The 15,157-nt window shown below is 37.4% G+C and overlaps 1 protein-coding gene across 1 annotated transcript in view; it reads right to left on the bottom strand.

Annotated features, from left to right (window-relative positions):
* The window catches only part of EML6 (EMAP like 6), a 159,158-nt gene that overhangs the window by 56,901 nt on the left and 87,100 nt on the right, over positions 1-15,157 (bottom strand). Inside the window, exons 12-16 of the mRNA XM_068939947.1 lie at positions 12,646-12,813; positions 11,629-11,735; positions 7,434-7,552; positions 6,580-6,766; positions 4,023-4,128 (exon numbers count right to left, since the gene is read on the bottom strand). Of these exons, the coding sequence (XP_068796048.1) occupies positions 4,023-4,128; positions 6,580-6,766; positions 7,434-7,552; positions 11,629-11,735; positions 12,646-12,813 (687 nt within the window). The remainder of the gene's footprint in view (positions 1-4,022; positions 4,129-6,579; positions 6,767-7,433; positions 7,553-11,628; positions 11,736-12,645; positions 12,814-15,157) is intronic.

The raw sequence follows: 15,157 nt of genomic DNA on the forward strand, positions 1-15,157 counted from the left end.
CTGAAAGTTTTATCCACAAGGAGGATTCACATTGCAGTACTTATCCCTGCTAAGTGATGACCTTTCAGACTGGAATCCAGAGATCTCACTTCCAGAGCACTGTTCTTATCCATGACCTATGCTTCCTCTTTTAAACTGAAATGACTCTAAATATGGCATTGCATTTATCATCGACAGAACGAGTTTTGCTATAGATAGTAACAAGACGTTTTGCTTAATTTTATTACTAGATCGTTACCATACATGCAGTTCTTGTCTAGAAAGTCTGTTTTTTCATTCTTTTGACTTCATCATCTTGCACTACACTTGCATATTTGATCTTTTTAAGTTGTGGTTATGTTCTTATTCCTCATCAGATAATTGACCTTTCCCAAAGGCAGATATAAAAAAATCACTGCATGTAGGCATATATTTGATTAAACAAGACAATGAAAGTCAACTTCATAAAGTCCAAGTACTCCAAAACAAAGTTACATTTTCTCTGAAATATTTCTTATCAGATGATGTTTCTTCTGAAATGGTGAAAATGATTAATTATTGGATAATGATATGAAGGGTTACAGATAATAGCAAATGTAATGAAACTATAAATAAGATGGAATGTTATAAGGCTAAATTTAACTCCTGGCTATCATCTCTTCTACTGCAGGAAAGAAACAGCAATACTGATAATGACAGGAAAAAAAGCAAGAACAAAATTTCATACAGAATTTGAACATATTTTGGAGTCCTTGCTTTGTGTATGGAATGAAGATAGACAAGACCATTGTTAACAATCTTTAAGAGACACATTACTTTCATGAAATTTTTATAAAAACTATACCGTAATTGCCGAAATATGTGATAAGAGAACTTTATAAATTGTAGCAGGAGCTGATTTCCCGATTTTTTTACTGAAGAAAAGATAAAGGTGGAGAAAACAGAGAACTGGGGAGACAGTCAAACGTGTGAATGAAAGCAATGATTTACAATGTTACATCCTGCAGCAGTTAACAGATGTTGAGGGCTCCATAGGAGCAGAAGGAAAGCCACCTGGCAAAAATGACTCTAGGAGCAGAAGGAAAGCCACCTGGCAAAAATGACTCCATTGCGACTACTTTAGAGTTCATAAGGCTGAATAGATCCTAATAGTTACAGCTGGACTGGGATCAGTACTCAGCATCTTACAGGACTGAGTCCTAGGAGAAACAAGTCAAGAAAGAAAAGGGGGACTTTGGGCATCCCAGAAAGAAAAAGAGTTTGGAGTTGGATGAAACAGGTCTAGATGGAAGGAGCATAGGTAGGCAGGAAAAGATGGAGTAAAAAAACAAGATAGGAAACCAAAACTGAGTTTAAAAAAAACAATGAAAATAAAGACACAAACAAGGAGACACAAGAATGATTAATGAGAAAGGAAAGAAAATAAAAGGAGACAGTAAGAATATACTACTCTATAGTAGGTGAAGTAGAATAAAATGCTACCAAGATAGCTGATATGAAAGGTAAATGTGCAGCAATATGTACTATTTCTTTAAGGAGATATACTTGCATATTTTGTCAACAATACTTATTTTCAAGGGTAAATCAATTATGGAAAAGGGAACATGGTTGACAAATTTTTTTTTTTTTTGATAACAGTACAATTTAAACTTTGTTCAGAAGATTTTATGCACTGTTACATGCTAAACATTCTGACTAATAACCAAAATTACAGATGTTAAATTAGCCACCAGAGGGCACAACCAAACGTTGCATGAATGCAATTACTATCTTAGAACCATGAGATCATCAGAATGGTCCTACAAAAGTGATCCAGCCCTGTATGCTGTCTTCAGTAGTGAGCAAGAGCAGATGTTTTGGAAAGTGAATAAGAGCAGAGATAAAAGGTAGTACTGATTGGGCACCAGTGTGTGGAGCAAGGATTTCTTCAGCCAAAGAAGGTATCTGTAATTTAAGGTTTTCTTTTTTAAGCTTCAGGTAGTGGGACCTGAAACTAACTTAGAAATATCTATTACTAAAACAATGAAAACTGCCTACATAGGACCAAACTAGCACTCTGATTCTGTAGTTAGGTGCATATTGGCACACCTATCTGCTCCTGTCAGTGCCAAGGACCGTAACTAAAGCCAGTTACCTAGGAAATGGAAAAGTCATACATTTCAATATGCATATTCTCGGGATCAGGGCCTAGAGCAATGCTACAATGATGCCAATCACTGTTACTTAAAAAACAATTTTAATATTTTATACAAATCTATGTCTACAGAGCGTAAGTCCAGCTTATGCTTTATGTTTTTATAAAGGTACAGGCATTCTAATACACATAGCATAACTCTCTGCAGAGGAATCTACTTTTGGTTGAAAATGTAAAACACAAAGTATGTTCTGAACATATGAACATTTGTTTATGTAGTGATCTTAATGAAAATATTTTTGAGCATCTTCTTGTACTGTATCAATCAGATTATCCTTATCCATTTTCCCTTCTTCTGGTACCAAATCTACTTTCAGGGCCGGGTTACACACCACAGATAGTGGATCAGCAATTTCAAATTTGAATTCCAGCTCTTGGATGAACACTTAGACTCCTCTTCCGATACTGCAATATGAGTCAGTTCCATAGACTTATCTTTGTGGAAGAAAACTTTTTCCATATAGTCCTGTTTCATAAATGCGATCAAGAACATAATGAATTCTTACCACATTTCTAGAGGGAAGAATATGAAATAAAATATGTTTAATTGAAACACTGGTGCATTATTTGTTAAAGGCTGTTTAAAGGCTCTTTTGTAACTGATAGTGTGATGTAAAATAGCTCTAGTATGAAGGCAAACTAGATATATTGCATTTATAGCAAGGTCAGTGAGAAAAATTAAGCATCTGAAGTAAACTAAAGGAGAATTTTAGAATTCTACTTAATTCCAAGATTGCGGTCTTGAAACCTCTTACCTTGCTATAACTGCTGCTTGGCCACACAGAGCCAAAAACACTTATTTATTTTACTTTGAAGTGCTCAAGTGACTACGGTTGTATCTCTGTGCGTTTCCAGTTGTGCCCCACTCTCAGCAAACTGAGCAGTTTAGAACCTATCATGATCAGCAGTATGCAGGAATTAGGGATAGCTTCACTTAATCTTCCGTAAAGATTTAGTATGCAGTATTCCAGGTACCGTACAGGTAGGCTCCACATTTATTCAATGTCCAGGTGGCGAAAAAGAAGCACTGCAGTCTCTGCTTAAATCCTGTGTTAGATCTGGCTCTTTTGTGAGAATATAGTGGCTATGGGCAAAAATTTTCAAAACATCGAAGTAACATTTATGCAGGTTTCAAAAGTGAGTTAGGCTCTGCTGAGACTAACTGTCCAAGTCACCTTTGAAAATGGGATTTAGCCTCCTAGTGAGACTGCATGAAGTGAAGGGCAGATTCTGTACTAGTATTCCTTTTTTTCTCTCATGTATTAGAAAGATGTAAAAGTACAAAAGTTATCACCATATGGATGATACTTTTCAGTGCTTAATGCAGGAATTACCCTTTAAGAATTGAGACAACTTAGGCCATCCATCTCAGACAGCCATTTAGAAGAAACAGCAGACAACTGTCACATTTACTTCTTCTGTAACCTCACTCAAGAAGGTGGGCATTCTTAGCAAATTTGAAGAACTGCGCAAGTGTACACATCCACTGCCATCTCATTTACACACTTCAAGTGATCATTTTGCCTGCTTTTAAATTATTATACCACCATGTACACAGCCAATAGAGTCTTAGACGTACACTTGGTATTATTTATTACACTTAGTATGATGTAGTAGACATCACAAAAATCGATTATTGATCAATTGAGAAAAGGCCCCATGATTGATTTTGCTTCACAAACTGTTTTTATCAAAGCTGTCGGCAGGCTCTTATGCAAATTTTGTTTCATTTGTAAAAAGGTCCTTTTATATGAAGAGTAAAGCTATAATCATAACTACTCAAATTAAAACTTCATTCTGAGAATTGCTTTTTAATTAATCATTTAGATAAATGCAGGTTGTTGCTTACCTGAAAAATCCAGTGCACACACTCCTCTTTGATGCTGACCCTTGAGCAGTGATAAACACTTCAGTGTCTGTGTGTCCCAAACATGAATAGCAGCATCTCTTCCAACCTAAACCAGAGGGCTAGTCTGAATATCTGCTCACGAAAGTTGAAAGCACACTAATACCAGTAATTAGCACTTTCACAACTTCAAAACACTCCAGAGGTAACTACTTTTCCACTTGCTCTGTTATATCTTCTTCAAGATAAGACGACTTTCTCTCTTCTCTTCAGGTTCAGTCTTTTATTTAGTTTCTTCACCAATTGTTTTCCCAACAGGTGCCATGCTGAGTACTTACAACTCCTCATTTTAGGCACATCAGAGTGTAGATCTTTGATATACTGTGTTCTTGGCAAAGCACATGAAGAACGCTGCGCAAAGTTCACTGCTCCCTCAGTTGCGGTAACAAACCTTTCTGGTTCTATGGTGTGTACTGGATCACAGAAGTGTTCTAGGTTAAAGATGGTTTTCCAAAAGAAAACTGATTTATTCCTTAACCATCCCTCACCTGTCCTTTCATCCCTCTCCCTCAGGGATCCCTAGTTTACTTAGAACAAAAACTGACATAGCCTTCTCCCTCTTGTCTTCTTTGTTCTTACCCCTCCCTTCCCTTCTACTCTATGCATCTATATACACAGCACCCTTTCTCCCATTTTTCCCTGCTCACTGACACTGAAAGATTTTCCTTGTGCTTATACCCATTAGCAGTGCCTTTCCAGGCTCCTAATCCTTCTCAAATCCTCTTTCATGAGGTTTCTTTATCTCCCTGATATCAAAAGAACCAACACAAACATCTGACCTCAGCTTTCCCTCTGTTTGGGGGAAAGTCTTTCTCTTCCTGGGAATATTTCCATATTCCTGTATTTCACATTCTGCAAACTTCTGAAAGTGTCTGGACTCTCACATTTATTGTCTCTCCAAACTGATTTCTACTTTCCCACAAAAAGTGGAAGCGTCTTGCTCACAGAGTTATGTTCTCATCCTTCTTGACCTACTGGCCTCCTTCAAAGCTACATAAGAACAGCCATATTCTCTCATCCCAAAGGCCACCTAGCCTACCAGCCTTGAAATGTTACCCTCCTGTAGTTTTTGTAACAACATTTTCTCATGCATAATTTCAATTACCATGTCCTGCTCATTTTCCTCCTGACTAAGCATGTGGAAGGACTGTCCTTTTTACTCCATTTTTCTCCATCTACACTCTGTCTTGGAATGATTATGTTCACAAATGGTTGAATTCCCTTTTATGTTGATCAACTCCAGACCTGTCTCCTTCTGAACAAAAATAACCTTCTTGCCTTCCGATATTTCTTAACGGAGCTCTAGCCATAAATTTAAATTCAACATCCCTGAACTGAGCTCCTTTAGCTTCTCTATCTTTCCATCTCTAATTCTCATCAATGTGGGCAATTTTAGCCTCTTAGTCATTCAGATTGTGAGCATCACCTTTTATCTGGCTGCCCACCATTCACCTCTACACAGCTATGCTGAGTCCAACTCTAAATCTCACCACTTCTTTCTAAAGCAAATGTACAGCATCTGATTCTTCTCTGCAGTGACATCACCAACCAGGCCATTATCCTGATTAATAAGAACTGCAGTGCTGGCTCCCAATACTGATACTTTTTCATTCAAATTGCCACTTCATTCTGACCAAATAAGTCTTCTCTTTACGTCTCTCTAGTGGCTTCTTTTTATCTTTGACTTCTTGTTTTTAAGGACCTTTATGATTTAGCCCTGCTCTGCTGAAATGCTAACTCATGTTGAAGACCACCGTATTTGTCCCCCCACTATTCTCAGTCTTAAATAGCTACTGGGCTGCTCTACTTAAATAATTCCAAGCACTTTCCCCTGCCACTCCTCATTATGTAGAAAATTTGCCTTTATAATTTCTAAGAGCTCTTTTTCAAATTCTCTCCTTAAGATCCACCTGCGTTTTGATGCCTATAAACAGCCTTCTAATACTGCTGCTGCTAATGCATTTGCTATACTGACAAATTGCACTCCCTAATAATTTTTATTGTTGTCTTAGTTCTTTCACTCTTGCTTGACTAACTTGTCATCCCTGTATCTTCACTTAAAAATACAGGCTCTTTATGTTAAGGTCTACTGGATATCAGCAGAGTGCCCAACAAAGAAGCCTTTATCTCTCTGATAAAACAGTACAAAAACATTGAGATTGACAAATGCAATACACAAAATTCATAGGATGTAGATACAATAGATGATGCCTGCATTTCACAGTTGAAAGCAGTGATTCAAAATGAATAAAAGATTTTTGCAAGGTCACAGCATTAGATTGCCAGTGTTTCTGTTATACAGCAATAATTTAATAGTGACTCCAAACTGCTTCCACTCCTGCATTTCCCAACAGTTTGGCAGGAAACAGTATGTACTTTACCCAAATTTAGTAGGAAATGTCCCACTAAAGGTCAAAGAGAACCACATTTTTCTTGATTATAAACTGTATAAGAAATTTATTTGTGTGTTTTGCAAAGATCATCACTTCTAAATACCCACCTGACCAGTAGCAACATAGTCTTTCACTGGGTGAATGGTTAGACTGAGGATGTCATCATCGTGACCCAGATACAGCCTTTGGGTGTGTTGTTGCCTATTATATACAACGGCTACAGCAGCAATATGATAAACTACTTCACCGGTTTGTGTGTAGAACAAGTTATTTCGACAGTCATAGCCTCTATAACTGAAGCAAACACAAAACAAGTTAAATACTGTTTCAATAATAGTCTGGTACTTTACGTAACAAGTTGTGCAAATAATTTGGACCTTGACTTGAACAGAGTACAGCTGGGGTGTCAGCTCTGCTGGACTGAAAATATCATAGCACTTAGGCAGAGAGATTACTTTCACTAAGAGCAGGCATTCATGAGTCTTCATGGTTTCCCTTGCACCAAACTCCTAAATTAGTACAGATTTCACTGAAAACACATGAAATCCACATAGACTTATATCCAGATACGTTTTACCGGGATGTGGGTTGCAGTAATAATCTATAAAGCATTTCTACAAATCATAGCAATCACGATCAACTTAACAGAGAATTTTTGCTCCAGAAAATATAAGGTGTAGTCAACTATTAGTTTAAAAGGTAATTTTATAAAATGTGATGCTCTGGTATTTTTTATTATGTTGCTACACTATTATAACCTTCTCTTTTTCCTTAAAAAACAACAACTGAAAGAAAAGGAAATCTATGGCTGATATTTGTTTGAAATACAAACAAATTAAATTAATTTGTGAGTAAGTGGTGAAAAATGCTCTGCTGAATGCACTAACACGAATGGATTAAAAGTGCTAGGATGCTTTACCAAAGAGAAAAAACAAAAAAGTATTATCTAATATGACTATACCCATGTATAAACTGCAATTTTAAGCTGTCCTCAGGTGCTCGCTCTCTTTTAAGGAAGGGTACAGAATGGTTTTTCTCTTTACTTTGTTGTTTCAGCTGAGGTAGGTCTTCTTTGTAAACCTAAAGAATAACGGTTAAAGTTAATCACATACCTCAAGTTTTCTACATATTTGTGCATGCACATGAAACGGTGACTTTCTTTTCAGTATACCAATTTAATATATGTTAACATGATGCTCAGTAGGTACAATACAGCATAAGCCAGTATTCCCCTGCTACAGAACTTAATAATAAATCTTTTCCAGATAGTGAAGTCCTCTCACATGTGAGTGGTCCAGAACAGTATTCTGGAGCATCAGTGGAAGACCGTACTTCTTCTAGAAGATTCCACTGTCACTTAGTAAAAAGAATTTTAAGTATTAGCTGGATCTTAAAGTAACTTTTTAACTTCATATGTGCCTCAGTACACATACTCAAAGCTGAACACAATGAGCTAATTATATCTAGGGGTTGTGGTGAAATATGCAGTAATCAACAGCACGTAAGTGATTTGTAAACGTCTCCAGAATCCTGAAGCAGAATTAGAGCTTTAAAAATATACTAAAGATACAAAATATTGTACATTTAAATCTTTTACTAATGCTGAAACTCTGCGGAGATGCTAAAGATGTTTGAAGCCGTTTCAATTGGCTGTGACACCAAACAAAATCCATTATAACACTGAAATATAGCTTTAAATTATTTTTTTTCTGTATCTACATTTCTTGTTTTTTGCAAAAGGACAATGAAATTGCTATTCCTACAGGTTCCCACATAAATCTATCTGATTGCAGAGATGCAGTACTGGATTTTCACTGGACAGATGTTCGTGTAATTTGAGACGAGCTTTTGAAATGGTAGGTCAACTGAGCCTTGACATATTTTGTCTGTCACTCATATGTATTGTACTCTGTCCTGAGTGATTTCATCCATTTACCCTTGCTCCTCAGTGGGTGCTAGTCAGGAAATACAGTATTAGGATTAACATTTTCTAGTTCATTCAGATGACTAGAAACCGTTGTACTACTTCAGCTATTAAAAGTTAAAAAAAAAGAAACCCCACTTTTCACAATAGGATTCATGTTTTTAAGTCTCCATGTGCATTTGTAAATTATTTCCTCTAATAAAATGCAAAGTGCAGCCTATGATTAAGGTTGTCTCACACTTCCTGTAAAAGCTCCTATTTTAAGCTGCCTTCTTTGTCATGCATTAACCTGCCTGAAAAATTGCTGTGTAACTTCCTAGAGCTATTTTTTCATTTCATTTTTTAATTCTAGATGTCCTTTTTGGCACATAGACAGTGTGGAGGAGGATGCTGTCTGATTTGAATGCAGAAAAAAATTCAGGAGGAGGAGAAGAAAAGGAGGAGGCTGGGACAAGCATTCCAGTGAGACCTGGAGTATAGGAGAGGGTGCGGAGAAAATTTGACAAAATCTCTACTTCATTCAGTGAACACAATCAGATCTCTGGACTAAGGAGGTAAAATAAGCTGTTGTCTGAAAGACTTCCCTCATTTATTGCAGAATCTATGATGTGAAGCAAAAAGAAAAAGGACAGTCCTTGGCTAAAGCATGAAAGACTAGACATGATCCTTCAGTATTCCAGAAAGCTGCTCCATGCTGGCCATTAAGTCACTCAAACCAACTTGAACCAAACTTACTGTGCATTTTTCATGTTCTAAGTGCTTAGTATGGGATCCCAATTCTGGTCTGCAAAAGTTCTGACCTTTCACCATTGCAAGGGATAAGGCAACAGCTCAAGCTGACAAGTCACATTCTACTTACACTGACAGTGGCTTCTGGAAATCAGGTCCCAGGTCTTTCAAAATCAAAGCCAAAATCAAAAGAGAGACAGCAGAATAAATACCCATGTTTCCTGCTTCCCTGTCTTCAAAACAAGCATAATACCATCTTTCCATATCATAGACTATTACAAAGATCAATGTTTGTGAAGCACTCAGCATAATGAATAGAATGGAAAGATTCATGAGGAGAACAGTAATTCTGTCTTCAGAGACATGTTTGAGTAGTGCACAGTAAAGAGGGCCATGAAACTGAGGGATGAATAAAAAAGGATTGCATATCTTCTTGTTGGGTAAGAACTAAAGATCCTGTATACCAAATGTCCTACAGAAAAGGAGTGTGTAATCGTAATCCATGCACCTAAAAAGAGCTACTCTATGATTTATTATGGCATTTTCTAAACCTTATGCAACTTTGTAACTTGAATAATGTTTTTTAATATAGTAATGTGGGTGTAATGGCATGATGCAGGCTGGGTGAAACCTCAAGTCAAGGAGCAGCAAGGCAGACCTGTTTCATGAAAGAAGGGGAGCCAGGAGCTGAGCATGATGACAAGGCCAGCTGAGAGACTAGCCTCACTGGCAAGGGTGCAGTCCCACAGCACCTCAGTGATGTGGGCACAGCAGATCTGGTGACAGTAACCTTGTTCAGCCAAGAGTCTAGGTCACTAGACAAGCCCATAGTGATGAAGCAGGTCCAATGTCAAGCTAAGAAGTCAAGTCAGCAAGTCAGCGTTTGGTCTGCAGACAGTAACCAGGGACAGTTAACTGGTCCCTGGTTACTGCCGCTGGACTGTGGCCAGTGGTTGCTCGACAGCGCCTGGCAATCACTGGCTACAGCAGTCCAGTGATTGCCAGGCACTGGCCATCATGACAAGGCAGGTCTGAGGTCAAGGCCGAAAGTCGGTCCATGGCTCCAAATTGACAGGGTGCGTGGTCAGGCACAAGCACGGCTGTAATGAAGCTGCAGTGCAGCTCAGGGGAGGCTAAGGGTGAGAGCTTTAGCTTAAAAGCAGCTGTGAAGCAAACTGAGGGAAGCCTTCACCAAGACATCTTTCTAGCTCTTTCTTCAAGAGCTGAATGCCTAGAAGTGGGGGAGTGTCAGGGTCCTGACAATTCAGCACAGCTGAAGAGTATGACAGATGTCATTTAGTTAAGATGAATATAAGCTGTTAAGATATTTTGAAGAAATAAAAGCCTCTATTCAAAACGCAGAGCTCATGCAAAACCAGACAGAACCTAAGCTATGTAACGGAAGGGTTTTTAGTGAAGATAAGAGTCCAAGTAGAAAAGATGGCTAAAGGCACACTCAGGAGTACACAAGGTACTGGGAGAGAAACCACCAGAAATCCAAGGAGAAAGTAAGAGAAGCGTCTGCAGTATGATCATGAAAAAAGATAACGGCGAGTTGTTTTTCTTTGGAGGGGGGCAGCTAAGAGCTCACTGAGTAGGACTTGAAACTTGAAGTAAAGACGTTCCATCTCTTGTCTGACTCCAACCACATTAGCAAAATAGAGTTTTGTATAACTCTTTGTAAATACATGGAATTGAATGAGTTAATTCCAAACTGTTATCAATTTTTCCTATTTATGGAAGCAACCAGCAAAATTCTAAATAAAGTCTAACCTCACTGGCCAAAGTAGAATCAGTGTTCTGCACAGAGAGACTACGAGTCAGGGTGAATCATTCTGTTAAATTCAATTAAAATTAAACAGAATTTCAAACACTTTAAAATTCAAAGCTAATGAATACACATTAGGTGATTACTTTAATCCAAATAATACAATAATGGTCATAAATCAATATTAAGACATTAGCTTATAGCATGGAATAGCATAATACTATGCCTCAAGAAATTAAAAGAATCCTCATTTGATTTGTTTTCTTCTTATATGGAAACAATTTATTTTAATTCATCTCACAACAGTCCTCATTAAGAGGACTGAATACTTCAAATGTGCCAAAGTTGGCATACAAAAACTATTTCGCAAGTTAGGTTTCTGAATTTGATGGGATTGAAGAGTCTTCTCCAGCACCTCTCACGGGGATGGGAATAGCAAAGCGATCTCAAGAAATTGTGTCTAAAATTTGTGCTCTTTCAGATACATTCTGTATTCTAATACATAGTTGTATATTCACCAGCACTTTTTCTTCAAACCCTTTCAAATTCTCATCAGCTAAAGTAAACTCTGTTTTTATGTATATTGTTGCATCATCAGCTGAATACTGTCAAAATAATCAGCTTAAAGTAGGCTGACAAATTAGCTGCTGACCTCTTTTATTTATCTTTGCTGAATAGTCATGATAAATCATTTGACAATTGGATTTACATCACTGTATATTAATTTTTACTCACCTGACGATCATAGTTGATTTGAGCTTCCTGCTCAATGTCAGAATCTAGTTCTGGCACATCAGATAAATCAGAATCTGATTCTTCACTGTAGGAATCAATATTACCCTCTGCACCAAAAAAAAAAAAAAGGCCAAATATAACAGATATCTATTCACAAGAAAATACTATGTAATGTTTTCATATAATATAGACTATACGCAAAATAGCATGCAACAACTTCAGAAGCTTAAGCAGCTTGTAAAAATCATATGGGCTGACTGAAAGTGTCAGGTTTCATTTCTGTTTCTCCTGTTTCAATGCCTGTGGCAGGAGTGGGGCAGCAGGAAGGAGAAGAACTGAGTACCTACTAGCACATTTCCAACATCTGAGAGGATACTGTTTTCTCTGTGTAGGCTTTGCAGTGAAAATATAAAGAAATGTTAAATAAAAACTTCTAGTGTGATCATGGTCTGTTTTTCAAAAGATTTACCGTAACACAGGTTTATGACCAAATTCTGCAGATTCTCAGTGAATTTTTGCCTTTTTACTGAAGGGATTCCAATTTTCAGCAGCCGTCTTTATGTAGTTTGTATGGCTTTTGTAGAATACTATAAGCATCGTGAATATTACAAAAAAATTATAAAGTACAGCTATCATATATGTGTGAATTTGCAATGAAAAGGTAATTAAACAACATTTGCAGGCAGATTTCCGAAGACAAGTTAGATGGCTACTTTTGAAAACTGACTTTGATATAGTAATCTCCCCCTCACATGTCTTTTTTGACATGCTTTGACAAATACTACCAGCATATTCCTAAACATATATACTGCAGCCTGCAAAAGAGTTTTCAGTGAACCCTGCCTGAAACAAATCATAGTCTATAAAAGGTAAAGGGTCTCAAACATGCTATGTGTATGTCATCAGGGGTTTATAATAAAAGCATGTTGTGTTCATTCAATAACCATCAGTGCTGCATTCTTCCTTGATTTTTTTAAATAAATACTGTAAATAAATTTTTTGAGGAGGCACTTTTACCTTGCGGAGCTGTTTCATGGATGCCATTCGTTATCCCTTCTGGAATAAATCTCCACTGAAAAACAGAGTGATCAGCGCCTCCTGTACTTAGAACCCACTGAAAATCATGGGACCAACGGACATTGGTTACATGTGCTGAATGGCCAACATACTTTCTAAATTTAGCTCCTAAAGTACAGAAGTAGAACTGTTAGTGTGAAAGAAGAAAAAAATTAACATTGAGGCTAATAAAGCTAGGCTTTTAATGGAAATAGTCTAAACTCTCTTACAAAAACAAAACAAAGTTATAAAAATACTTAAATTTATCTGAAAAGATTTTTTTGATATTCTGATATTACGAGTGACTAGAATATAAAAATAAATGGCATAAATAATAGGAACTATAGGTTCCCTTCAGGTTTCAGAAAAGTGTTTAAACACCGGCAGGAAGGACTATACACCTAAAGATTTTTCTCTTTATGGCCATTAATGCTAATGTGCAAGTATGCATTTACACATAAATTCAAACTCACTATCAGAAAATACACTGATAGGATGCCAACTTAAACACTGAAGATCATGGTAAGCCAAAAGGTTGTTTTATGTAGTTTTGTTGGCTTTATGCATACTACAGTGCAAGTAATGAGGAAAAAAATCCATGCTAAAAGAGATGAATAGCCTCGTACAAATATGAGCTAAATAGTTCCCACAGAGCTACATTCACACACACTAACAAACAATGAAACTCCTCTGAAGTTTCTGAAATTGTTACTGGCATCAATTTTTCTGATTTATAGTAGCGGATCTGTTGTTGATGCAATTTTGATATGATGTAAAGTCTTCCTGAGGTTGTTTCTGAAAACGTAGTATCAGAATAGCACATGTTAAACTATACATTCACAGCAGTTCTCACACAAGTACATACGCACCGGCAGGAAGTTACTAGATACACATAGGGTTTAATTTCTCATCTTTATGTCCACTAATACTAATGTGAAATGTACACATACTAATTTGAATTATATATATAAACTGAAACTCACTATTTGAAAATACACCGGTAGATATCAAGGTAATCACTGAAGACTCTGGTAAGCCTGACCGTTTATTTAGTTTTACTTATTCAACGAAGGAGTGTTGCTGGCTACAAATGAAGCCTGAAGTACAATACACAAAGCCAGTTTGAGGAATGTTCACCCAGGTGTGTTCATGCTGCATATTTTAAACAAGATCCACAAGACTTCCCCTACACCCAACAACACAGGACTCCAGCCTGCTAACTGCTACACATCACTGTGCAGGCTTAGATGAAATGCCTGCAGCCCTTGGCATGTTCCCTGCCTTTCCTTAAATACACAATAGCACTCCAGTCATTTAGCAGCTATGCCTTCCTCATACACAGAATTAGCACTATAAATAAGGAGAAAGGGCAGAACGCTGGTAGCTTTCCCTTTTTTTAGAGCAATGGCACATATTCTACTCAATGGCACATATTCTACTGATGGCTTATGGACAATTTCCAAATGGTGTTAGGCAGCAGATACGCTAATCTGAGGAAGAAATTACCTCTAACCAGTTGAGATAATCCCAGGTCTGCTCTGTGATGCTCTACAACAGGGAGGGAACCTAGGCAGTGCTGGACCTTGTACTTCTAGCTCAGGGTCTGGGCGCAGGCTCAAAGCAAGATGAATTATGGAAGGCAAGGTTAGCGAGTCACAGTATGCACGTGTGGAACTGGGAACTGTCACGGAGGAATGAGGAAAGCTAATAACAGAAGTTTGGAAAACAAAGGGGACACAAATTTTGAGTTTTAGTTCTGCAGAGAGAAGTGGAAGACAGTTGAGGGGGGTAGTGTGTGTAGTACAGGTCTCCTTGTTCACTTGATTGCCATGAAGCAATACAATAATTAATGTGACACTTCTTGAACCAGGATGGGAAATTTGGGGCTCTTGCTTTAAAGAATATGTATAAAGAAGAGAGGAAATTTATCTTTTAATGCTCATTTACTTTCCTAAGAGGGAAGAGAAGAAAAGGGAGAAACATCAGCACTGGACTGGGAAACAGATTTAGGAGAATTTAGGTAAAGAGAGTGTTTTTGGGAAAAGGTGCACAGCAATTTGGCCAACAATTACCAGAAGATACAGTAGGAATAGTTGTAAAACACTGTCAAAAGTAGAAGAGCCAGAGGGTACCTTGATGGATACAAATAGAAAGTTTTAAGTATATTAGGAAAGCTTCATGATGGGTATGTCAAGAAGTAATGAACATTCAGGCCATTAAACAAAGCTTGATTCAGAAATGAAGAATGAAAAGGGGTGGTCATTTCAGCTCTGTAACTTGCTTACTCTTTTTCTGAATTGGAAAGTAAAAGGTCTGTGCCTATTCCACAACTTTTGCCAGGGAAAGTTTAACATAAACCTTTCAGACATCACAGGTTACCACATAGATAGGATGCATCAAGGAATTTGAGCAGACTTATGATTTAGAATACTCCTTTCACTGATTCAAGTATTTGTTGTCATTTCTCTATCCA

The sequence above is a fragment of the Struthio camelus genome, chromosome 3 (genome assembly GCF_040807025.1).
Source record: "Struthio camelus isolate bStrCam1 chromosome 3, bStrCam1.hap1, whole genome shotgun sequence".
NCBI lineage: Eukaryota > Metazoa > Chordata > Aves > Struthioniformes > Struthionidae > Struthio > Struthio camelus.